Source organism: Emydura macquarii, unplaced genomic scaffold, assembly GCF_026122565.2.
Source record: "Emydura macquarii macquarii isolate MOO-44397 ecotype Brisbane River unplaced genomic scaffold, CSIRO-AGI_Emac_v2 contig_318, whole genome shotgun sequence".
NCBI lineage: Eukaryota > Metazoa > Chordata > Testudines > Chelidae > Emydura > Emydura macquarii.
Window position 1 is genome coordinate 12,646,826 of NW_027130455.1, and position 24,652 is coordinate 12,671,477.

The window sequence follows — 24,652 nt, forward strand, 5'->3', positions numbered from 1 at the left end:
ACAGTAACAAAAAGAACACACAAATGTGTTCTGCCAAAAGGTTACACACTTCATTAGCAGTAATATCTTGTTCCAGTTTCTCTCCCCTCATTCTTGGTTAACTATATATTTTAAATTCTAATAAAAATTTTATTAAAAACAGTAGTCTAACAAGAATCTTTATGTAGTTTACTTGCTCTTACAACTAAACCTTTGATGGAACACTATAGAAGACCCAAAATTTAGGTTGTATATTTGGGGAAAGGAATATTTTACAAAACCTAAACACCGTTTTTTAAAGTGTCAGTAACAATAACAAGGATTAAAATATCCCCAACAGCAGTCAAAATCTGAACCCTGCAGCAGGGAGCTAGTAAATAAGAATCAAGAAGCCAGAGTGGCTTATCTTGTATTTTTGCCTTTCACTGAATTAAAATGCAAAAAGAAAACAAATAGCATAAATGGCAAAATAGTATATGTGGTGAAATTCAGTACATCTGGTTTTTAAAATTCTTTCCGTTTTAATAACCTATGGTGAAAGTAACACAGAGAAAGGAATAGGTGCAAAATATTTTTAGCACAGCCACATTTTCTTATATTATACTTTAAGGAACTTGTTATACAGAGGAATGTAATTAAAATTATTGTGAACCCTAAGAAATATTTCTGTAGCTACACTGTTCTGTTTTTTAATTATAAAACACACTCAAGACTGCAATCTCATGTGTACACAATTCCTAACACAATGCTAACATGCTTTTGGTATGTACCAGCTATACATAATGTAAAACAACATCGCAGGTCACCGTTAAATTGTGAAATTCATTTCAGGTAAATAATTGAAGTGGACAATGCATAAAGCTTTATAAAAATATTTTTTATTAATGAAAGCAGCTGAGTTTGAGCAGGACAACAGTACAAAGAATGTAAACATCACTAAGTTCAGCTCCGGCTAACTGAACACTGGAAAAAGCTATTCTGAATGCAACTACAGTACAAGCTAGTTAACAGGTTACACTGTAAACCAACAATGTATTTTCTACTTTTAATTTTAAAAAGTAACTTATCGTTGTCGGTCCCAGCGCCAGATACTGGCATCATCACAAACAGCTATAAGGATACTGCTATCCCTGCTAAAACTGGTTTGTCGAATGGCAGCAGCACATTTAGGATGAGTAAGTGTTGTACATCTATAAAAAACAAATAATTTAGTTGCAATGTTAAGTCTGTATTTATTATTACACTTACGAATAAGGGCTTGCTGGATCAGGACTTTAACACGTTATCTTACTGACACCAGGGGAACCCCACTCATAAAGGAAAGGTTGGCAAGGCTGGGCCCTTAGTGTATATTCTGTACTCCTTTTGAGTATATTCTGTACTCCGTTCTAGCCTTTTGAACCCACAGGAAATTAGTTCTCTTTCATTGCAATTTCTTCCTCCACCCAAAGTCAATTTTCATAAAAGTTCTAGCTGAAAGTGGATCATCATAGTTAGGCTATTGTAATAAACATAAGCGTTAATTTTTAGTTAGGAATACAGTATTGTAATTGGGTGATGAAAGATAGCAAGATTTCCAGGAAGACTTCATATACAACTCTTCAATAGGTCACCTGGCCAGGCACAGGTGGTCAACTGGAAAGTCATACTACAAGCCCCTCCAAATATTATGTAGCTAGCCTATATAATTGTATTTCTACTACTATTACCCTAGTCCTTTCCCCTCCCCGCCTCCATTGTGTTCCACACCCACCTGGTAAGTCTCCTCTTAATTACTCTGTAAACTTTCCTCCTAATTATTTTGTAAGCTCTTCGAGGCACGGACTTTCTTTTACTGTATCTACGTACAGTGCCCAGCACAATGCGGCCCCAACCCGACTGGGGCCTCTGGGCGCTACTGTAATACAAATAATAAATAATACAAATAATGACGTTAACTTTAAAGGCTCAAAATGCTTATTTACTGTACAAGTTAGAACTGACGGTGTGGTTATCACCGCTCATGAGTTTGTGTTATAGGTAAAGTAAGAAGGAAAGTGCCCTACCACCATTCCAGGGTATGAGTTGTGTAAAGAAGGACAGTGCCCCCTCCAAGTCTCAATATCACAGAGGAATATAGGGGAGTTTAGAAACTTATAAATACTCACTTGGCCTTATGAGGATCTTCTATTTCCAAATCCCAAACATAAAGTTTGCCAACTTGATTGCCCAATGCAAGCATCTTTGAAACAAGAAAGAATATAGATACTGAATTTTAAAGTATCAAAGAAAACAAGTCAGATTTCATAAAGCCTACAGGACTGAAAACAGTTAACGTATATATACACAGACTTTACATATTCAAAATCATTGTAAAACCACTTATCCTCACAACACCCATGTGTCTTATGTATTTGCCTCAGTTTCCTCATCAATAAAATGGAGATAAAAGATTGAGTAATTTTTCCCCCAAGGCTCCCAATGGAGAGCCAAGATTAAAATCTGGTGTTCCTGTCTCCCAGTACTAAGCTCCTTGCTCCAGACCAACTTGCCTTCCATCACATCAGCTCATGCGAACTGAAAACTTTTCTTCATATAGCGCTACAGCATCTAAATATGTAACTGGGCAAGAGTTACGGTTCCCTAAACTGGGATCTCCTTCAAATACAGCGAAATGTTAAAAGTTCACTCTTACCTTTTGCCAGAAGTCCATTGAAAACCTCATATACCAGATATCGCACTGACTGTAATCAAATCGCCCTAGTATAGTCACATTTGACTCACTGGGCTTGATTTTATCTATATCATCCTCCATTTTGCCAGGTTTCCAGCACACAATAGCATTTTCACAAGACTGTGGGAAGAGTAAGAAAAATCACTTACTGTAAAAAAAACAAAAAACCATAAACACCACCCCTGCTTTTTTCAACGATTAATTTTATCGAAACTTCTCCTTCTACCACTACCCTCAAATACATAAAGAAAAAAAAAATCGAGGCTGTCACTTGAAATCTTAGTTCTTTATCTACATTGTACCATGCAGTCCAGTGACCTTCAACTGCAAAAGGACACCCTTTTTAGGGGTGAGAGTGAAGTGCACTCGGACAATTCAAACACAAAATGGAGCTTTAGTTCTATCTATACACAAGTATGAAGAATTTTAGCAGCATTCTGAACATGTTTCTTGCTAGAAATGAACTAAGTTGTTTTCAAATCTCAGAACAGACAGGGCCTTAGCCCAACATTTGCAGAGCAAACATTACCAATGTTGCAACACAAATCAAAGTCATTCCATGATTCAGACTTTGCAATTTAAGTGCACCTATTTCATTTCTCCTTTTTGTTGCAAGATCTCTTTGAACTCCCAGCAATGAACAGTCTTGCTTTTTCCCTAATGAACATTCTTCCCAAATCCTGGCTTTTCAGTTTTGATATATTTTACTCGAGCTATGATTGCTAGAAGAATTTCTATAGATTTTTAATACAAGGTGCTTATATACCCAAACTCAATTAGTTAAACTCACAATCTATTCAGAAAAATCACCCTCCATGGCACAAGTTAATTTTCTAGGTAATACATCAAAGTAGCAGAAAGACACACCCTGTTCTACTTCACTTCCCCAAAAACTATTGTATAAGTCCCTGAAGGTAAGCAAATAACCTTGAACAATATGGCTGAACAGGAGAACCTTACCTTGGAAAGTATTAGATCTCCTAACCATCGTACACAGTCAACATAGTTCCTATGTATATCTCTGGTGGAAAAGTCAGGAAAGTGAATTTTCTGAGAAATAAAAGGCCTGTGAAGGGAAAATTGATGAGTCAGATCAAAAAGGATAAAAAGAGGCACTTTAAAAAATGATTTAAAACAGTGTAAAATGTTATAACTGTCAGTAGACTTTTTTCTGCTAATAATAATTTCAGGCATAGATTTCAGAAACGTATCTGTAATGTTCATACTGCATGACTATCAGTGAATTAGTTGAGGTTCCAACATGTGTGTGGGGAGGAAGGGTTGGAGGCACTGGACAGAATGTGTAAGCCTCTGAAGGAATTCAGCAATCTCCTTTGTCAAACATTTCAAACAGTGTTAAAATAGAAGGAATCCAAAAGTTACTTCAACCCCCAAACACACTTCAAGCAAAATCTAAAATGTTTTGACAAGATATATGTAAGAACACACTAAAGATCTTGTTTTATCTGAAGTGCCATTTAAAATTTGGTAGCATTCAGAGGCAGGCACACTTCTATGGTTACTAAACACATTTTATGATGGGACTATGTTTTAGATCCTTCACATTTTACTTAACAAATTGAAGACCACTCAACTTTAGGACTGGTACAAATAGGTAATTACATGAATTGGTTTCCCTTAATATTAAGGACAAATTTTGCTAGTAGTGTAATTGAAAGCTAACTATCTTTTCAAATCAACATATTTCTGAGAGATTAGATCACAGGAAGATTGAAAATTTCAAGTGACAGTCCAACTGTGTAAGCATTTTTGCCCTATATGCCCCAAATAAATTACTGATTACAATAACTGGTATAAATTAATCTTATATTATTTTCACTTTTAGAATTTAAGTAACTATTTACTACAATCTAGTCAATCATTCTGATGTGTATTTGTCTGATGTGTATGTGTACTATAAACGTTGAGGGGAGAGGAAATGCTGCTAGGTTTTAATATATATGCTTCAGAAATTAGAACTGATTAAAATACCAATTTAGAAAACCTTCTAGTGAAGTATAAATGGAAGAAGTCAGACTATTTAAATAAGTGACAGAACCTGTAATTAAACAGAATACTATTGCCACCAGATATCAGTAAGACAAGCCCTCTTCCAGAGCAATTCAGGGCCCCACAACTCCCAAGTCAATGGAAAAAACTCCCATATTCCAGTGGGAATTGACTGGGGCCCTTGGTGAGAAGATTCATATTTAGTAGACATACCCAAGAGTAAAGATCAAGATTGTGTTTACCTGTTGGTTTTATTTGGATTGTACTCATAAGACTCCTTGATGGCATTCATCATTCTCTTTGAATTGATTCTCCAGAGTTTTAGAGAGTGATCCATACCACATGACATTATTTTCTCACCAAGAAGGTCATAATCCTACACAAGGAGAGTCCGCTTTAAGCCCCCAACATTAAATTTCAGCATACTAACTCACTGATTTTACTGTCATCTTTATTTACACTGCATGCATAATATCATCAAGTCAGTATTTTGAGTCTAAAGAGCAAGCTAAATAAGCATATTTCAAAATGGAAAAAGTATTAAATATAACTTAAGCCTGCTTCATGCCTATTTTGCTGTCTTGAATGCAAAAACAAGGAAACATTCGATGAAGCTGAAAGATAATGAATTGAAGACTAGTGTTTTCCCCAACACAGAACCTGCGGAACTCATTGTATGGTTTAATTGAGGCAAAGACTGCATTTAGAAAAGAATTTAGAAAAGGATTGGGCATATAAACGAGGACCATCCATCATTACAATATACAGAACAAAAATAATCGTAAGAGTGCTATAAACCTTTAGACTTCGAGGCATAAGCCAGCAACTGGCAGGGGTTAGGAAAATGTTTTTCTATGGCCAGGTTATTCCCTAATTGTCCACTATGTGGTTTCTTGCACCGTCTTCTGAAGTATCTGGTATTGGCCAATATCAGAAACATAGAAGTGGCTAGAAGAACCACGGATTGATTTGATATGGCAATACTGATGTTTCTATGGGAAGAAAGACCAAGGTCAAATGATTAATTGTTTCTAGTACAACTATTCTAGCTAGGTATTTGTTACATGCAAATCAAATTTGAATATTTGTACACAGAACTATCAATAAGCAGGCATAATAAACTTAAGTAACTAGTTCCCGTATTAATGTAACCCTTTTCCTTCCTTATACATTCCTCTCCTTCCATATTTTTTGCTGCTTTCATTTGTGTTATGTGTAGAATTTAAATAAGATATCTGTGTCCAGGGGAATACTGAAAGCCTATCTTAGGTGTAAACCATGTCAAACATGAAATTTGTGTCAAGTCCTTAATTACTGAAGAAATAGAACTGAATTAATTGTACACTACTGTAGGCTAAAACAGGAATTGTGGTAAGTGTGTCTGTGTTCTTTTGTGGAAGAAAGCACCAGGTTTTTTTTGTTCTACTCATCCTTAAAGCTCACTTGTGCAAAGTCTTTCAATATCATGTGTTTGCAAGGTGTTTTATAGACAGACAAGTAAACTCTAATTACGCAATGCTTGGATTATGCAAAGTTTGTTAGATCTTTCAAATATAAAATTTATATAGGTGTCCAAGAAACATTTCTGTAATTAGAAATTATTTCTATACAACGGAAGTACAAGACAGAAATAGTAAAAAGGTTTTGTTGGCATGAGGCAATAACTCATCACTTGAGAGGTGACTCTACAGGAGAGTTCCATACTGTAAGTATCCTAAACAAGTGTCAAAAAAGACAGGAAGGATTGCTTTAAATCAAAGCAATTTAAATAATTGATTTTAATCTTATTTTGCATTTGTACTTTTTAGTGATTTTCCTAAAGGGTGATCTTTCATTGGTTTATAACCATTAAAACATGTTGATTCGTAACTAAATGTAGCCTTTACACTAAATTTGATGTTTTTTGCTGATCAGAAAGATATTGTGTATCTACACACATTTATTTAAGTTACATTGCTTAATAAATATTAAGAATCTGAAGAAATGTATTTATTTAAGAAAGCTCCTCATGGTAGGGATTATGTCTTTATTCCACGAAGAGCTATGCAATCTGTCACACTTTAAGCAATATGTCATGAATGCAAAAGCTGAAGGATAAAACTATTTTAAACTGTGATTGATTCAAATCACCTACTAAAATTAGACCTTTTAAATATTAGTGTAGCAATTAATCAGTCTCTCTTCAACTGAGAGAACTCATCACAGGGTAAGTCAACTGGGATTTTTGCAGTCCCTAGAGGCATTCATTAGAACAAGGTGTTCCTAATGAAGGCTTTGATGAATTCCTTCCCATTTCCCTCCAGCACCACTCTTTAGTCCTACAGAGATCTAGTTAGTTTGCCTTCAGGACATGTTGCAAAATATACAGCTTTTCTAAAGTTTGAGTGAGGCAGTTTATATGGGTTGGCAAGTATTTTAGTGTTGACGTTGTGTAATCTTAAAATTATATTAGACTAAAGTGTTCAATTCATGCACTTTGGATTTAATAGGCACAATATTTAAGCATAAACATGACTCAAAGACAGACCTATATTGGGATTCCTTTACATAAGGCTGACGGTCACTGCTCTATAGTTTTCCACTTACTGCACTTAAAACCTCATCCCTGTGTCCTTCTACTCCTCCAAATATTGCAACCAATGTGTCAGTTTGGATGTTCCACAGTCTCAGGGCATGATCTAGAATTAAAACACAGACACTGACAGGTTAATCTTTGTCATCCATTTGTACCTGAATAAAGTTAATTTAGCCACTACTTTCAAAAACAGTAATCCCATGGTAGCATTTATAATGCATAAGGTATGTTCTTCCATTACTACAAGAAAAAAAGTATTCAGCTGAATCATTGCAACACCACTCTAGGTATGGTTGAGAAAGTTTTATTCTAAGGATGAATTGCTACATAGCCTATTTTCAGACCTTAAGTCGTTTTCTGGGGAGAGGGGAAGGAAAAAATACATTTCATCCAAAAGTTAATGTCTCATTCATTCTCAGCTCAATGATGATTTTATATTTTAGAAAGTGTGGTAAAAATCCCTTTAGCAATTTGAATTATCCAAGTATGCAGAAAAAAAGGTGTTTTTCACTCTTCATAAAGTATTGAACTATTATTTTGTGCTTTGATAAGCCAAAAATGATTTCCATGGCTTTAAAGTTTCAAACTATTTAATTATAAATACACCAGAGTCAAGAAGCTCAAAAAGTTATGGTTCCTATAGCTCCACTATACTATACACAAAGCTGCAGGAATCACTTTCAGTTTCTTGACTCTTGTTCTTGTTAAGTCTCATCCACTGTTCTATTGTAGGGAGTTCTGCATTTAGAACAGAATAAGTTTTTAACTCGCACTTGCAAAACTTCACTCTTGTGAAGACACAATCTTGCTTTATGTTACTCAAGTTTAAGATGCTATGATTGGTTGGATAGTCTACTCAAGACCATAAGAACCAACTCTCCTTTCACATCCTCCTAATTTATACGCACGTAAGTGACAGGAGAACCAGGCTAAGGATTTTTTTCCACACTGAAAGTAGTGTGCAATATGTAACCAACACCACTAGGTGGCAGGACAACTGAGCATATAAAAAAAATTTAAATGATAATCACAAAGCTCCATCAATGCCCAATGGTTTGCACAACTGTCACACCTACGATGGATGTTCTTTCTTTCTAGAGACATTGTCTGAAGTCTCTTGGCATCAAAGGATGCAGTTACATCTAATACAGGCAGTGGGTTTAATCAAATACATATAAATCCAAATTAACATAAGATTTGTTTTAGAGTTTCAATGGTTAAAATATACAGTATTGTAGACATGTTGGTCTCTGGATATGAGAGAGACAAGGTGGGTAAGATAATATCTTTTACTGGACCAACTTCTGTTGGTGGAAGAGACAAGCTTTTCAGCTTCACAGAGCTCCTCTTCAGATTCTGAGAAGGTAACCAGCGTCACAGCTAACCCAGAATCCTAAGTGTAACATTCTGGTTACATTTTGCAGACCTGAAGAAGAGCTCTTTGAAGCTCAAAAGCTTGTCTCTTCCACCAACAAAAGTTGGTCCAATAAAAGATATTATCTCACCCACTTTGTCCATATCAATGCTTAAAGTGTTACTCATCAATTTTTGTGTTCTGATGGGTTTTAGCTAGTCTCATTCACACCCAAGACCATGTACATGGTATTAAAAAAAACCCAAACCAAGTAGATGGTTCCTAAACAAAAAATAAGAAGCCAACTTTCATACCTTTGCTTACAGACAAGAGGAGATTTGGATCCCTTGGGTGAAATTTCAGTTCATTGATTGCATTTCCATGGCCCACATAGTGCTAGAACAGATTTCGAAGATCTAATTATTTCCCCCCTTCACACTGATATAGTTAGAATAGATATGTTGTAGGTTATTTTAGAGAACTGCAATCCACAGTTCACAGCTGTGACCACTCACCTTTATGCACTGCATTGTAATGGGATTAATTATCCTAATAATACCCCTTGACCCAGCCACAGCCAGAAGAGGATGACTTGTATTGCTATCATAGGTCCATGCACAAGTATAGAAGTTTTCATCTGCCTAATAGGTGACAAGTTAAGGACTACAGAAGCAGCTTAGAGTTTCCTTTAAGAGATTAAGGAATTCATACATTTGTTTAGAAGACCAGTTGTTGTAAGAGAGCCCACTAGTATATGACCAGAGATAAACAGATTAATATTTATTCTGATTTCTAAGCCCTCCACAACTCCACCCTTTCCCCTGTGCATGCTTCTCTCCTTGCTGCTCTTTTTGCCACTTCCTCATGCTGCACCATACACCTGAAATGTTCTCTTGACCTATCAGGCACCAGCTCCTTTCTTCTCTTTCAAAAGGACTCAAATGGTGGGACTAAAATGAAGGTGAGAATATAATTTATTAGCCATATAAGGGGACTAAGTTCAGGACTGGGAGCCAGAATTTCCCATTTCCATTCCCACTTGTGACCCTGGCTCCGATACCAACTGTCTTAACTCTCTCAACACTAAAATAGGTATACCGCCTATTACATAGGGTTGCTGGAAGACTAGAAGCTACAAACATGAAACATTATACAACTATTAGCCTTGGGAGGCGTAAGATTATGTAGAATCAATTTAACAATATTTTGTATAACATGTTTTATTATTTTGCATTTGTAATATTAGAAACGTGATCCTAAAATTTCTGGGATACAAGCAGGGTTTGGATCTGAAGGGAAGACTGTTCCTTAACAGGTGTTTACAGTATTTTATCACAGGCAACAATTCAATTGTGTTACATCAAGAGGGAGTAAATAAATGTTGCTCATGTTAGCCCTACTAAAATACCATTTTATGACAAACTGCTTTAAAAGGATACATCAGCATCCACATAAGACTGCAATAAACGGATTTCTCCTTGGGAATGACACTCATATAAAGTAACCTGGAAAAAAAAAGTTTAATGGATTATTGCTTTCATGCAATATAGCATGTGATTTTCACATTCAGTTGTGAAAACTGAAGGATGTGATATTCTTTTACTACTTGTCCCATCTACTGTCTGTTCCTTTGCTGCACATGGAAGTGGTTCAATGCAAGAGCATTCACATGTGTCTTATCAGACTAAATATTTATTTAAGCATTCCTCTTGATGGTACTTCCCTGGGATAAAGGCTGCTGACAGGCTATATCATACCCTGGAATTAATACAACTAGCTCTAACCTGATTTGTTACTTCTATTAGATACTGATGAGCCATTCTATTGTTGGGTTTAATTTCTTTGCATGGAATCATGACCCTTGTTATTTATTCGTTTATATTCGTTAGATAACTGGTGCACTGACAGCCTTGGAAAAATGAAGGTCTCTTATTTACTCACAAAACAGGTACTGCATGGGTTGTTCTGAATGCTCTCCGTTAACTAATTATTTCTTAAGGCTACTATTAAGGGGATGTCTGTTCACCAAGAATCCATCGACTCATGTCATATAGGCCACTAATCTTTACTCACTATCAGTACTTCTAACACTGATACCAATAAAGATACTTCTTTCATCCTGTTATACATCACTTAGCCCTTTAAACATGTTCTAGCTGAGGACACTATACCTAAAAAGAATCTTAGTTTCTCCCTTTCATACATTTTCCAACCTTTACATGACTGAAGGGATTTTAGTAAAATATGAGCCTTATTCTCAAACAGCTGAAGTGTGCCATCACATTGCAATCTATTGCATTCATCCATCTTACAATTGCAGGCATTTTCAATCCTTGAAAAATGTAATACAAAAACACACCACCACCACCACAGTATTTTAAATACAGAACACCAGTAATTGGATTGGAGAAGGAAGAAACCGGCATACAGATACAGAATTACGTGTAGGAGCAACATGATTAGACAAAAACTGAGCATTTTACTCACTCTGTTGCTGCCTACAGTGGCAAAAACTAATGGATCTCCTTCCTTACTGTGCCAGTTAAACTGGACTCCAAACAATGGCTGACTGTGGTCTTCCTGTAAAGGGAAAATATGGTCAAGGGAAATGTGCGAGAACAAAGACCAGACATTATTTCTCAGAAACTCATGATTTGTGGCAAAAGGAGCCAATTTTGGCACAACCTCTCCCGATATAAAAGGTCACTACATTTATAGCCATTTATATATTCTGACTCTATATACTAGCTCTTAAAAGAAGCAGCACAGCACATTAACTTATTTGTCTTCAGTGGAGTTAAAAATGTGTTCCTCTGCTCAAGGCTTTAAAGGTGAAGTGAAAAAAAACCCTCTTGCATACTGGTTCTACTTTAGCTTGGTTACTTGCTTGTTTTGTGATCCTGGGCAAGGCAATCTCTGGGTCTAAAGCCTGGTCCACACACATTTTGTACTGGTATAACTATTTTGTTTAGGGTTGTGATATATTTTAACCAAAATAGTTATATTGATACAACCCCTAGTTGGGATGCTGTTATATATCAGTAGAAGGGGCCTTATCAGCATACCTTATTCTTTAAGGGGGTAGACAAAAATCAATATTGGAATAACCGTGTCCACATTAGGGGAAAGGGGGGTACACCACTTTAACTAGACAAGTATAGTTAAAGCAGTATAACACTCTAGTGTAAATAAAGCCTTACACCAGCGCTTACGCCGGCAAAACTTTTGTCAGTATAAGCACTTTATATAGACAATGCTGTCAGCAGGAGACACTCTCCTGCCAGCGTAGCTACCGCTGCTTGTTTAGGTAGTTTTGTTATGTCAGCGGGAGAGCTCCCTCCTGTCGACATAACATGGCTACACAAGTGCTTTTACAGCAGCACAGCTGTACTGATACAGCTGTGCCGCTGTAAATTTTAAGTGTAGACTAGCCCTTAGTTAAGCCGTGCCACAAATGGCTTCAATACTAACCTAGGTCACAACCTGCCTGTGATGTTAGCACTTACAAAGTGCATTAAAATCTTCAAATGAAAGTTACAATAGAAGTAATATTAAAATAATCCTTTAAGATATGTCTCTAATTCTACATGTATCTTACTAAATGTGACAAACATGGGGGTGCGCTTTAATAATTAACACTGTATTTTGGTCTGCCACTGTCATGGTGTTAAGGGACCATCTGGAACAGCCCAGGCAGACAAGAGATGTCTCATGATGGTCATCTAATGACCTTTAAATGAAAGCTGTTAAGGGACAAGGCCAGAAAAATTAGGACTGACAACTCCAGTCATGCCACTAAGGAACTGGTTTGACCAGTGGGGGGAGTGAGCAAAGGAGGACCAAAGACCTCCAACACTTGAAATAAACTCCTCCAGGAGAACAAAGAAAGCTGACATGGTTTAAAAGTTGTTTGCAGCTTTGTTGTAGCCATGGTGGTCCCAGGATATGAGACAATGTGGGTGAGATAATATCTTTTATTGGACCAACTTCTGTTGGTGAAAGAGAAGCTTTCGACCTACACAGAGCTCTTCTTCAGGTCCTGAAGAGTTTTTGTAGCTTGAAAGCATGTCAAGTTGGTCCAATAAAAGTGTTAAAAGGACACTCTCTTGGGTGGGAGCAACCTGGGGAACAGAAAAACAGTCAAAAATCTCCACAGGAACTCACCAGGATGTCTGAAGATGTTAATTCTGCCTAGGTCACCATTAGGGGATGGTCGTACTTTAGGTAAGAGACAGGCATAAACGCTGGTTGTTTTAAAATCAGTTTTTTCTTTCTAATCTTTGTTCCAACCGCTATAGAAAATACTTCCTTTTTAAGAAGGTGGTTGGTTGATATCACCAGTCACAGATTGCCATGAAGAGGAAATAGGTGCCCAAATCTCAGTTGGTGCTGCATGGTGAGAAATAGATGGCATACACAGGGCAGTTTGGTCCTTATCCTCATGAAAGAGTGGGAGAATTGCAAAATACCACTCTGAAGCAGGTAAGAACTAAAGGCACAAGACCAGAAGTACTCAGGTCACGCAGACACCAGAAGAGGACAGAGGGGGCAGCTAACCCTGTAATCGTGACAATATATTTGGTTTAAAAATAATCCATTTAAAATTAGCCCCTCCTTTACCTACCTGTCCAAATCCGAGTTCAGGAAAAGCAGAAATGTACCAGCAATATATTAACTCTTACAAGGAAAAACATACTACTTTCAGCTGAGGTCTTGGAAGGTAAATAAAGATAGTATTTTGTTTTAAAAGGCAATGTGTCAAAACACCTTAGACAATTTATATCAAGAAACTACTGTTTCCTCAGAAAAACCTACTGCTCCTCAGAATATCTATATGCTGTAAATCATCCCAGCACACACACACAATCACTACTTAACCTTTACATCTATTCAGTTACTGACTTGAGCTCTCGAAACAGGTATTCCCAAAAAAGATATTTTACTTCATTTTTAAGGACTTTGACAGCTATTTTGTAAAAACATTACACACACACACACATATGTATATATATCTCAAAAACAGGAAATACAGATTTGCTTTATTTGGAAAGGTATACTTTTGTTTTCTTGGCATTTAACTACACCTAAGGTAGCTCCTACACAAGTGCTTAAAGAATATTTTTAGAGTGATGGGTTTTCAGACTCAGTCATAACAGTGTTTAACATTTATAGCAGTGAGTAATAGATACCTTTACTATTTTTACACATTTGCCCTCAAGGAAACCATGAAGTGTAACAGAAAGCAAGACTAGGAAAGTAGAAATATCTTGCTCCACACGTCTCTACAGGATAATGTGAAATTCCATTCCTTTAAGCTATTCTTGTGATTTTTCACTCAAGTGTAGTCATGTTACACTTTTGTATGGGTCAAAGATGGGTAAAATATGTTTCATACCACATGGCATAAGCTGTTTCCCAAGGGATCATGAATGACTTCTCCATTGCATATACAGCATTTAATTATGGTTATTTCTGTGGTGTTCATCACTACAGTATCTACCCAACATTGCATAATTTGTTTGGAAGGACAGAGAAAAGGAGAAAGAGGATCACTTTTCTCTGAAGCATGAGCAAAGTGAGGTATGAGACTTGATGGCACTATGGCCTGATCATTATAAAAAGCTATATTGTGGAGTGCAAGGGGAAATAGGAGGAGAAAGATTGTAAATGTAGAACTTGAAACCGTTAGGTCATTTTTATTACACTTTCCTATGTTTTGTCTCTGCTTACACCGACAACTGTTCTTAAGGCCTGATCCATAGCCCACTGATGTCAGTGGGAATCTTTCAATTGACTTCAGCGGGATTTGGATCAGGACCACAGTGAATTTAAGAGACTACAAGGCAGTAACTGTTTTAAAGACATTTATGTCTGCAGATAGAAGAAGTCTGATGTCAAAAATATAGTGAACAAAATCCAGGAGCTGTTAAATTTAAATGTATGGGTGTAGAGAAAAAGCCATTTTTGGACCCTAACTTCAAGCCACAAAAATACATCATCTATGGGACCAATTAACAGTGGTGGAACAACAGCTACCCTGGATGGAAAGCGTATAAAAATTTCCCTTCCTTCTCCAACACTGGAAATCTTCAGATTTTTTTTTTTTTTTTTAAAGACTAAGAAAAAGAAAAACCCTTAATCTGAAAAAAAAAAATTCTAAAAAGCAATCCAATCTGGTTAAATATTTGAGATCTGACAACTAAAAGAAACTCTGTATAGTAGTTTAGAGGAAAAGTAGTAAGAAGTTTTACAAAACCCCAAAAGAACATCACATTTATAGATTTTACGATGTAGAGATTCCTAGGCAAGACTGGGAAACCGAGGAGCTAATGCAAAGTATCAAAGTGGAATTGACTTGTCTTGTTCACTGGCCATGCTGACTGAAGTGCAAAAAGCAAGCAGCAAAGAGAAGCGTAAATGAGATACACAATGTTCTCTATTTAATAATGTTAATACAGCCTTGCAAAATTGTCATGAAAATCTACTCAGTCCCCCTTTTCAGTGATTAAGAGAAAACTAGATGATATTTTAGTCATCCAACAAAAAAATAAAGGTACTTGTCCGAAGTGAATGCTCAGATAAAACATTGCAAAGCTGCTTTAGAACAGTCAAGTTTTAAGTTATGACTTCTATCTTGATAGTGTCTCTAAATCAAAGTGGTCACCACTGGTAGTGTCTAGTTTTCAACCTCACCTATTTGAGCCTTACCTTGAGACTATTTACACATTTAAAGGAGTATTTGCACTTCTTGGATTTCCATTTTCCTTTTCCCCAACTTTTCCTTCCTGGTGCATTGGGAGTGTTTGTTGGGGTGTCAGGGCGTTCAGTGTTAGTACCACTTTCTATACTAACAGCATCATCCTGAAAATATACAAAATAGATAGATTGTAACTAGATATCAGCACTTAACTTCAGAAACCCAAAATACTGGAAAACTAGCTGCTTTTATATTTTTTCCCCATAGGAATACTCTCCGCACAGACTTTAAAAAAAATGTTCACAAGGGGAGAAAAAAAAATGTTTATAGATTTCTAAATAAAAATAGCATTCCTCTATAGAGATATTAAAAGGTCAGACAGCTGTGTGCAGTTCTGTAGTAAAGCCTTCCTTTTTCAGGAAATATTATGTTACTTGTCATCTTTCTAAAGACAGAAACTTTTGTCCTTCAATTTTTTTGATTCAGGGGTATGTCAAGAAGAGAGCAGACAGCTGCAAGACTCTAGAAGGACTCCAGAAGCAGGTGTACATTTTCATTGCTTAGCCTCCTACTCTTACCAACAAACTTGCTATCTGACACTCAATTTCTCATTTCATCACATTGGTGTACCTATTTCATTAGATAAAAAATAGAAACTAGACCTTTCAGAGCAGGAAAGTGCTCTTAAAAATAGGGATGGTACTTATCTATCTCACAGGCATTTTACAGGAATAAACATTGTTTGTAAAGGCCACTGAGATATTTATAATGAAAAGAATATTTGAGTGCAAAGAATTATTAGAAATTAACTCTTATTAGGAATGTAGCTTTCCTAGGAGTGTTGTCTTCTGTATGATGTCAATAAATATTCAGGAATAAAACAGTATAAAACAGTAAAGGATTAAGCTACTTCAGAGGTGTTGTGGAGCTAAAAGGAAACAAAAAACAGAAAAGGTAATGGCCTGATTTTCCCAAGGTACTAACCAACTACAGCTCCCACTGAAGAGCTGCAGCAGCTCAGTACCTCTGAAAATCAGGTTATAAGCAAATCATCCAAGCCAGAGGGAACCATCTCCCCCATGTTTTCCCCTAAAATGAAGCAGTTTCAGGGTAACTGCACCTCCACCTCCCTGACCCTGGAAGGCCCACTTAGACTACAGGCCTGAGACCTTCACCTGGGCAGGGACCTATGTCCCACTGCCTTCTGACTGGGAGTTTACCAACCTGTAGCAGTTTTGGGGGCCCCTCTTGGACCAAAGATCAGGTCCATTTGTTGAGATGGAAAGAAGTCTCCCTCCCCTCCCCCCAACCCACATTAAGTTACTCAGCCTTTTATACCAAAAGCCCTTTCTTTGTTTCCTTGGGTTTCTGATACCCATTTGTATATACAAACCAACCCATGGAGTGGTATCCTTCTGGAATGGTTTACAAACCCTGGGACTACAGTCATCACCCCCTCCCCCATTTTTAGTTCCTAGAGGAATTATGGTAACCCTCCCCCCATGTCTCTGGCCCAGCAGATACACAGAACATTAACAAATTTAACATGGTCTCCAAAAAAAACTGCATGTGGTTGCAATATCCGTCACTGAAGAACAGCTTCCCAGGGGAAGGCTCAGTGCCCCCACCTGCTCTGAGACATAGGAAGTTTGTGTTCTTTAATTCTGCCTCTCTTCCCATCCCCACTAAACTTAAGGAAATGTTACTTAGCTCATTGACAGTCCTTCCTCATGAGCTTCAGTGAGTCTGTCAAAAGACTTAGGCCTTGATGTCTCCATTAGGAGGATTTTGTCAGTATGGTGTGGACATAGTTATATAGGTATAAAAGTGCTTATTCCAGTATAGTTTATGCAGTATTACATAATCACAATCTACCTGGCAGAGCTACGTCAGTACAATTTTCAAGTGTAGGTTCCTGAAACAAGTTTCTTTTGTGATTCTTAGATAAAGTGAGTTCCAGAGGGATAGCTGTGTTAGTCTGCTTTTAGCAAAACAGTGCAAATTCTGTGGCACCTTAAAGACTAACAAATTTATTTGGGCATAAGCTTTTGTAGGCAGAAACCCACTTCGTCGGATGCATGAAGTGCATGCGGATCATGCATCTGACGAAGTGGGTGTCTGCCCACGAAAGCTTATGCCCAAATAAATTTGTTAGGCTACGTTTACACTGACGGCGGCAAAATCGCCGCTGCCAGATCGATCTTCCTGATTGATTGACCGCTCAATCGATCCTGAAAGTCGACTGAGTAAGTCCACCCCCTCAAGTAGCGTAGCGCTGAGTTGACTGGAACAGGCTCAGCACAGTGAGAACAGCGCGCAGAAGGGAAGCTGAGCAGTCGACGTCAGTTACGCAAACTACTCTGCATCCTTTGTGTAACTCCCGTCGACTGCCGCCGAATCACTTGGTCAGTGTGAACCAGCCCTTAGACTTTAAGGTGACACAGAACTCTTGCTGTTTAGATAAATTGGTCTCCCCTCTCCTCCATGATAAGTCTATTCTTCAGTAAGCCAGACAGCCCAACTCCTCAGATTATTCCTCGACCTGCAGCTGACACCACAGCACTATGCTAAACTAACCACTAAACTATGTGGTGTATGCAACAGAAAGACAATCAAAATACAACACACACTTGCCAGTTCCCTGGAATGGCCACGCTTAATTCCATTAAGTACTATAGTAGCGTCCATGGGTTTCTGTCAGCATCAGTGTCCCAGGCACTATCTAAACATACAAAAACACATAGTCCATGCCCTGAAAAACTTAGCCTAGTTGAACACAAGACATGACAAGTGTGACAAATAATAGAAAGAGAGAGAGCAAGGACAATGGCAGTAAATTCATGGGGTTACTGGGCTATATGCATCACCTGATGGCACCAAATCATTTGCAAGGTTTGAAAGATGGAGTAGGGATTGCCCCCCAGTAGCCACCATTACTTTGCATATCTCTTGAAGGTGTCCCAGCAGAAGTCTTGAGGACAGATTGGGAGGAGAAGAGAACAACCTTATGGTATTTCAGGGAAGGTATTTCATGCATTAACAGCAGCATGGAGAAAGTACAAAGATACTTGTGAGAAGCACAAACATGAGGCTGAAGTGGTCATCAGCAGAAACGGTGAGGTTTAATGAGAATGGACAAGAACAGATGAGTAAAATGGGGCAGGGCTGTAAAGGGCACTGAAAAATAAGAATAGGGAGCCATTCAGGAGAGATTTTTTTTAAAATGGGACAGACACAGAGGACTACAAAACAGCCCTGGAATTCATATACAGGATCTAACACAATGAGGCCCTGATCCATGAATGGGGCCCCTAGGCAATAAAAATAGCAGTAAAAATAGCAATAGATGAAATATCAAGTTTCCAAGAAATTCAAATGTCTCTTTGCAGAATATTTAAAGTCTGATTTATAGCACTGCCTGGCCCACAAATTGTCACCATCAATGACATTCAGTAAGAACAGCAGCTACCGCACAAAGCTAATGCTACTATACTGTAAACTAATAATCCTAAATGTATGCTGTGAGTAAAGTGCTGTCTATTCAGTGATAACAAATAAATCACAAACTCAATCATTAGCATTAATATTTGAGAAGCCTGTGAGAAATTACTGAATTTCCCAAATTAAACAAGTGATTGATTAAAAATCAAGTACAGTGCACCATAAAATGTATATTGTTCAATTACTTGCATAACTGTAGTTTGGTTAAAGCACTTATGATGCTTTAAACACGGTGTATTGTACGTATGTTCAGTAATTTATTACTTTGGTATTGTGTGTTAGAATGTCCTCGAGTTGGAGAACACTTATTTGTGTTACACATTACGTAGATTAGCAAGGTTCTGCTATTTAGGAGTTCAATTAAACAAAATCCAGTAAACACACAACTTTACTGAAATCTAAGAGTTTCAATAAACTGCTTCCTACACAAGATGATATACTCCTTATAATTGGAAAAACACATTCTAACTGGAGTTTCTTTTTTTCCCCCTTCCCATCCATACCACAAAGACAAGCGTTAAAATTTTAACAGACTTTATGAGCTGTAAAGCATACGTTCCACAGGTACAAAATGTTTTCGGTAATATGCAATAATGCTGGTAACATTTGAAAGCAAGCAAGCAAAACTGACACACAGGTGCACTCAGAGCCAAAGTACAATAGCAAACAAAAATACTGTACCTGAGTTAAGACAATGTAGATAATCTCATGTGAAGCTAGTATTCTCATTGATTTATGTAGTTCCAATAGTATACCTGGCTCTTCACAAACACAGAAGACAAAGTCTTCCCCCCCAACACACACACTAAGTTTACAATACAAAGACCAAATCCTGCAATCTTTGCTCAGGCAAGAGTACTCCCTGCAAAGTAGTTAGATACAGATACTGTGCTGCAGTGCACTGGCTCTAAGCACACCTTTACAGGTCAGTTTTGTCTGCCTGCTTTTTGATGCTATCAGCCTCTGCTCCACTCAGAGAGATCATCCTGTAACCATATAGCTTTTATCTGGAATCAGTGGGAGTTAATTTCACAGATACTGCAACTTTTGACTCTAGAAATAAAAAAAGTTAAAACATTAAATCATACTAAGAATGTGTGGGCAGATAGGCTTTGGGGAAAGAAACACTAAAAGGTCAAATAAAGTGGGTTTGGGGCAGAAAGGGAGGAAGCTGTGGCCATGTCTATGCTATAGCAGCATAGTTATGCTCCCGTTGCTATGCTGCTGTAACCTTATAGCGTAGTCACAGACTACGGTGACAGAAAGGGGTTTTCCATTGCTGTAGGAACTCCACCTCCTCGAGTGATTCTTCCGTTAATCTTCCAGACAGCATAGCTACAGTACAGAGAAAGGCAACAAAAATGAGTAAGGGTATGGAACAGCTTCCATATGAAAAGAGATTTAAAAGACTGGGACTTTTCAGCTTGGAAAAGAGATGACTAAGGGAGGATATGATAGTGGTCTATAAAATCACGACTGGTGTGGAGAAAGTGAATAAGGAAATGTGAAGGAGTAAACAACACAAGAAGTAGGGGTCACCCAATGAAATTAATAGGCAGCACATTTAAAATGAACAAAAGTAAGTACTTCTTCATGCAACACAGTAAATCTGTGGAACACCTTGCTGGGGGATGTTGTGAAGGCCAAAACTCTAACAGGGTTAAAAAAAGAACTAGATAAGTTCATGGAGGATCGGTCCATCAATGGCTATTAGCCAGGACAGGCAGGAATGCAACCCCATACTCTGAGTGTCCTGAGCCTCTTCCAGAAGCTGGGAATGGATGACAGGGGATGGATCATTTGATGATTGCCTGTTGTGTTCATTCCCTCTGAAGCACCTGGCACTGGCCACTCAGAAGACAGGTCAATGGGCTAGATGGACCATTGGTCTGACCCAGTAAGGCTGTTCTTATGTTTGGTACTCAGGAGTATGGATTTTTCACACCCTTAAGCGCAGACTAGGGCTGCCCTACACTACAGTTCGGTTGACCTACCTCCATCATTCAAGGATATGAAAAATTTACTCTCCTGAGACACATAATTAAGCCACCCTAAGATGCAGTGTCTACTACACTAGGTTGATGGAAGAATTCTTCTGTTGACCTAGCTACCACCTCGCAAGGAGGTGGATAGGCATCAACTCCTCCTTTCACCAGTGGGTGTCAGCGGGGGGGAGGGACCTTGGGGGAAGAGGTGGAGATGGGGAGGGAAGAGGCAGAGCAGGGGCAGGAAGAGGTGAAGCTAGCCCTGATGACCAGCCAGTATCACCCATCAGGCTCAGCTGATCGAAGCAGGGCTTCACAGCCCATCAGCTGATGGGCTGTGAAGTGCCGCTCTGAAGGACACTGCTTAAGTGCCAACTAATCTGTGGCATCGAATCGCTGGCCAGACCAGCCCCGTTGGGTGCTGAGCACCCCCTATTTTTTTTCGGTGGGTGCTCCAACCCCAGAGCACCCATGGTGTAAGTGTCCGAAAAGTGAAGATAAGGAGCTTGAATCTGAGTGGATGAAAAGAGGAAGCTAGGAAAGTTTGTGGGTGATGGGGCCTTGATGTAGTTATTCTCTTCAACTGCTCAGGTTTCAGTCTCTTTATCTTCACCTTCAGGGGTCTGAATAGCTCTGCTCCTGCTTGTTTCAACATTCTTGTTGCCTCTGGTGCTACACCCAATCCTCTCTCCCAACTGCTCACTTTGTCTTTTTTCCTCCCACAAAATGTTGCCTTCCCTTATTTGTTCTACCTCTTTGAAGAGATGCCCAAACCCTCCTTCGTTCAAGTATTTCACTGCTGGTTCCTGCTTTCTCCAAGCCCACCTGCCCACATATTCTTAAGGCCAGTCTACCCTTAAAACTTACAGCAGTACAGCTGTACTGGCACAGCTGTGCCGCTGTAAGAGTGCTTGCATAGCCACGTTATGTCAACGAGAGAGCTCTCCCGCTGTCATAATAAAACCACCTAAGCGAGTTGTGGTAGCTATGTCAGTGGGAGAGCATCTTCCGATGACATAGTGCTGTCCACACTAGCACTTATGCTGGCAAAACTTAAGTTGCTTGGGGGGGGGGGGGGGGGATGTAGGGGAGTGGGTTTCGTCTTTTTTCATGCCTCTGAGCAACAAAAGTTTTGCTGGCATAAGTGCTGATGCTGACAAGGCCTTAGTCTGGCTTATTGTTTTAATTGCTGTTTTGACATGACATGCAGAGAAAGAGGGATAAATCAGAAGCGACCGGGGTTACACACAGACTTTTTAGTGTTGCATCTATCATTTCAGTGTTTAAACTGCATGAGCATGCCCGTAGATTGTAATGGCTGGTACTTAAATCACTATATAAATATTTTATATGCATTACAATAAATTAGGACTTCACCTTTATAGGAGACTAAGCCCCCATCCTGCAATGGGCTACACGGAGGTGCGGAAATCTAACAACAAAGAACTCATTGCAGAATTGGGACCTTAGAATTTAACTTCAACAGGCTAACAGAAAAGACTTGCACACTGCATTGTGTGCAGTACAAGATTTTAAAGCAGACACAGCACACACACACACACAGTATGTGTTTTATTTTTTCATTTTAAGAGGTCTTACTAGAAATTGTTTATAAGAATTTAGACGATAAAATCTCAGCCTCAATCCCCGCCCCCACCCTGCCTTAGAGGCACCTGCCCCAACTTCCTTAATTATTTAGGAAGGCAATATCTCCAATCTGAGCCCCCTCTTGTTATTTTAAGGTGCAGGGAACATCAGACAGCAATTTCCCATCACTATTTTGAGGTGAAGGAGGGCATCCCCCTCCTGTCTGATCCTACAGCCCTGGCATACCCTCTCCTTCCCTCAGCACCACAGTGGATGCCACCTACACCACAAACCCCAGGACCTGTCCTTCTCACTACTAGAGGGGCTCTCCCCGCCCACCAGTATATTATGGTGTGGCCCTTCTTTGGCTGAGGGAAAGATCTCCAGCTACTTGAGGAGATTTCCCTGTTAAGGGGGTGGTCTCAGCCCCACTTGCAGTGAGCATCCCCCGTGGGGCAGGGAAAGGCCCCAGGATACAGGCTATTGGGGGGACCGCCCCCCAGCCCCATGTGCTGTGAGACATGGGGACACCCGCCCCCCGTGGGGCAGGGAAAGGCCCCAGGATACAGGGCACTGGTGAGACACCCGCCCCGCTCCGGTAACGGGGTGACTCTGGCCCCGCCTGCGGGGAGACGTGGGGATCTCCCCTTGAGGAGGGAAAGGCCCCAAGGCTGCCCCCCCCCCAGCTCCAGCCCCCCCGAGACTGGGCCCTTCTGAGTCCCCAGCCCCGGGCCCCGCCCGCAGGAGAAAGGGGTCCCCGCTCCCTGCGCCCGCCTCACGTTCTCGTCCCCGGACAGGTCCCCGGGGTTGCTGTTCTCGTCGCTGCTCAGCTTCTGCTTCTTGGCCGGCATCTCGCTCCCCGCTCCCGCCGCGGCTGCCGGGGGATCGGCCCGCTCAGACATCTTCCCCGCCCCCTGCCACGCAACCGTAAAGCGCGGTCGCCGGCCCCCGGGCCGACGCACCACCGTAAAGCGTCCTCCCCACGCCGCAAAGCAGACCGACGGCCTAGTGACGAGAACTGCCACACTGCTGAAAACTCCAATCTAGCCTGGCACTGAGGGAGAGTGGGGTAGCCAGGCTCAGGTCCACCCGGGGTCCTTAGTCTCCTATCTTCATTGATTTCAATGGAGGAGCCTAAATACCTGTTAGGGTTTGGGCTTTAGTGGCAAAGCTTTTTTTCTTTTTAACAGGGAAGCAGACTTCACTGAATGGACTATAGCCTCCAGCAACTATAATTCCTCACTACTTAGTGGTTTCTATCCTCTCACTCTGCCCTGTGTCTTTCAGATAATGTATCAGCACCTTATTAATAATCCTCCAGTTCCGTGACATTTTGACTGAATCACATAATGTAATTTTTTTTTTACCTTAACATGTTTGAATTTCTTTAGCAAAGCCCTTACATACCCCTTAAAAAAAGGAGAATCCTGTAGCACCTTAAAGACTAACAAATTTCTGCAGGCATAAGCTTTCATGGGCTGCAACCCACTTCATCAGATGCAGATTCGTCAGTGGGTTGCAGCCCATGAAAGCTTATGCCCGCAGAAATTTGTTAGTCTTTAAGGTGCTACAGGACTCTCATTTTTGCTGTATACAGACTAACATGGCTACCCCTCTGGAACTTTATACCCATAAAAGGTGATCAATTATTTCTTCCATCGTACAGCGTGCACATATCCATCTTTGTGCCTTTTTATTCAAAAAAGAATTTTGTTTGCCAAAATGGCCTATTAGTACTCTAAACAAAAGCACTTCATTAGTCCTATCCAAGCCCTGAAGTGCATTGTAATCAACTCTATGCCACAATTCAAAAAAAATGTTCTTCCTTTTTTTTCATTAATCCAATTTTTTTGCCATTCCTCTTTTAAATTTGTCTGTACTAGCCATTTGAATTCCTGTTTACTTAAGGGTATTTCTATGTCAATCCTTCCATTTCACACAGCATTTTCAGCTGCTTTGTCTGACATTTTGTTCCCTGTTATCTCAATATGCACTGGAATCCAAGCTAATGCTACATGTATCCCCATCTGTACTAACTCTGGTATTAGAAATATAATTTCATTGATTCAATCACTTCTACATACTGAGAGACCCTTTATTGCCATAAAGCCTGAGATTGAATCAGAAAACAAGACTACTGTTGCTGGGTATACATGCCAGATCGATCCAATTTAATGCTAGCATTATCACTAATAGTTTGGCTGTCATGACAGCTACATAGTCAGATATTCTTTCAGATGTACTAATTCCC

At 39.3% G+C, this 24,652-nt stretch overlaps 1 protein-coding gene across 3 annotated transcripts; it reads right to left on the minus strand.

Annotated features, from left to right (window-relative positions):
• Window positions 1-837: 837 nt before the first annotated feature.
• On the minus strand, window positions 838-23,303 carry EED (embryonic ectoderm development). 3 transcript variants are annotated; one of them, XM_067568711.1, is made up of 13 exons: window positions 23,181-23,303; window positions 15,340-15,492; window positions 11,119-11,211; window positions 10,071-10,136; window positions 9,147-9,272; window positions 8,946-9,027; window positions 7,289-7,380; window positions 4,945-5,078; window positions 3,653-3,758; window positions 2,654-2,812; window positions 2,127-2,200; window positions 1,733-1,876; window positions 838-1,169 (listed from the first exon to the last, which is right to left on the minus strand). In XM_067568711.1, exons 1-13 carry the CDS (start codon window positions 23,301-23,303, stop codon window positions 1,043-1,045), a joined length of 1,479 nt encoding a protein of 492 aa, XP_067424812.1. In that variant the 3' UTR covers window positions 838-1,042. The 3 variants fall into 3 exon arrangements, with proteins under 3 accessions (XP_067424812.1, XP_067424822.1, XP_067424828.1); XM_067568721.1 differs by lacking the exon at window positions 23,181-23,303 and adding an exon at window positions 17,957-19,074; XM_067568727.1 differs by lacking the exon at window positions 1,733-1,876.
• Window positions 23,304-24,652: the final 1,349 nt, after the last annotated feature.

Bases quoted from the DNA above. Each gene is read 5' to 3' on its own strand.
- EED (XM_067568711.1), bottom strand. From the start codon at position 23,303: ATGTCTGAGCGGGCCGATCCCCCGGCAGCCGCGGCGGGAGCGGGGAGC. The intron at 5,079-7,288 runs GTAAGTGGAAAA...CTCCTTGTGTAG, and splicing joins GGGATGAGGTTTTAAGTGCA to GATTATGACCTTCTTGGTGA. The intron at 1,877-2,126 runs GTGAGTATTTAT...TTTGTATTACAG, and splicing joins GAAGATCCTCATAAGGCCAA to TAGCGCCCAGAGGCCCCAGT.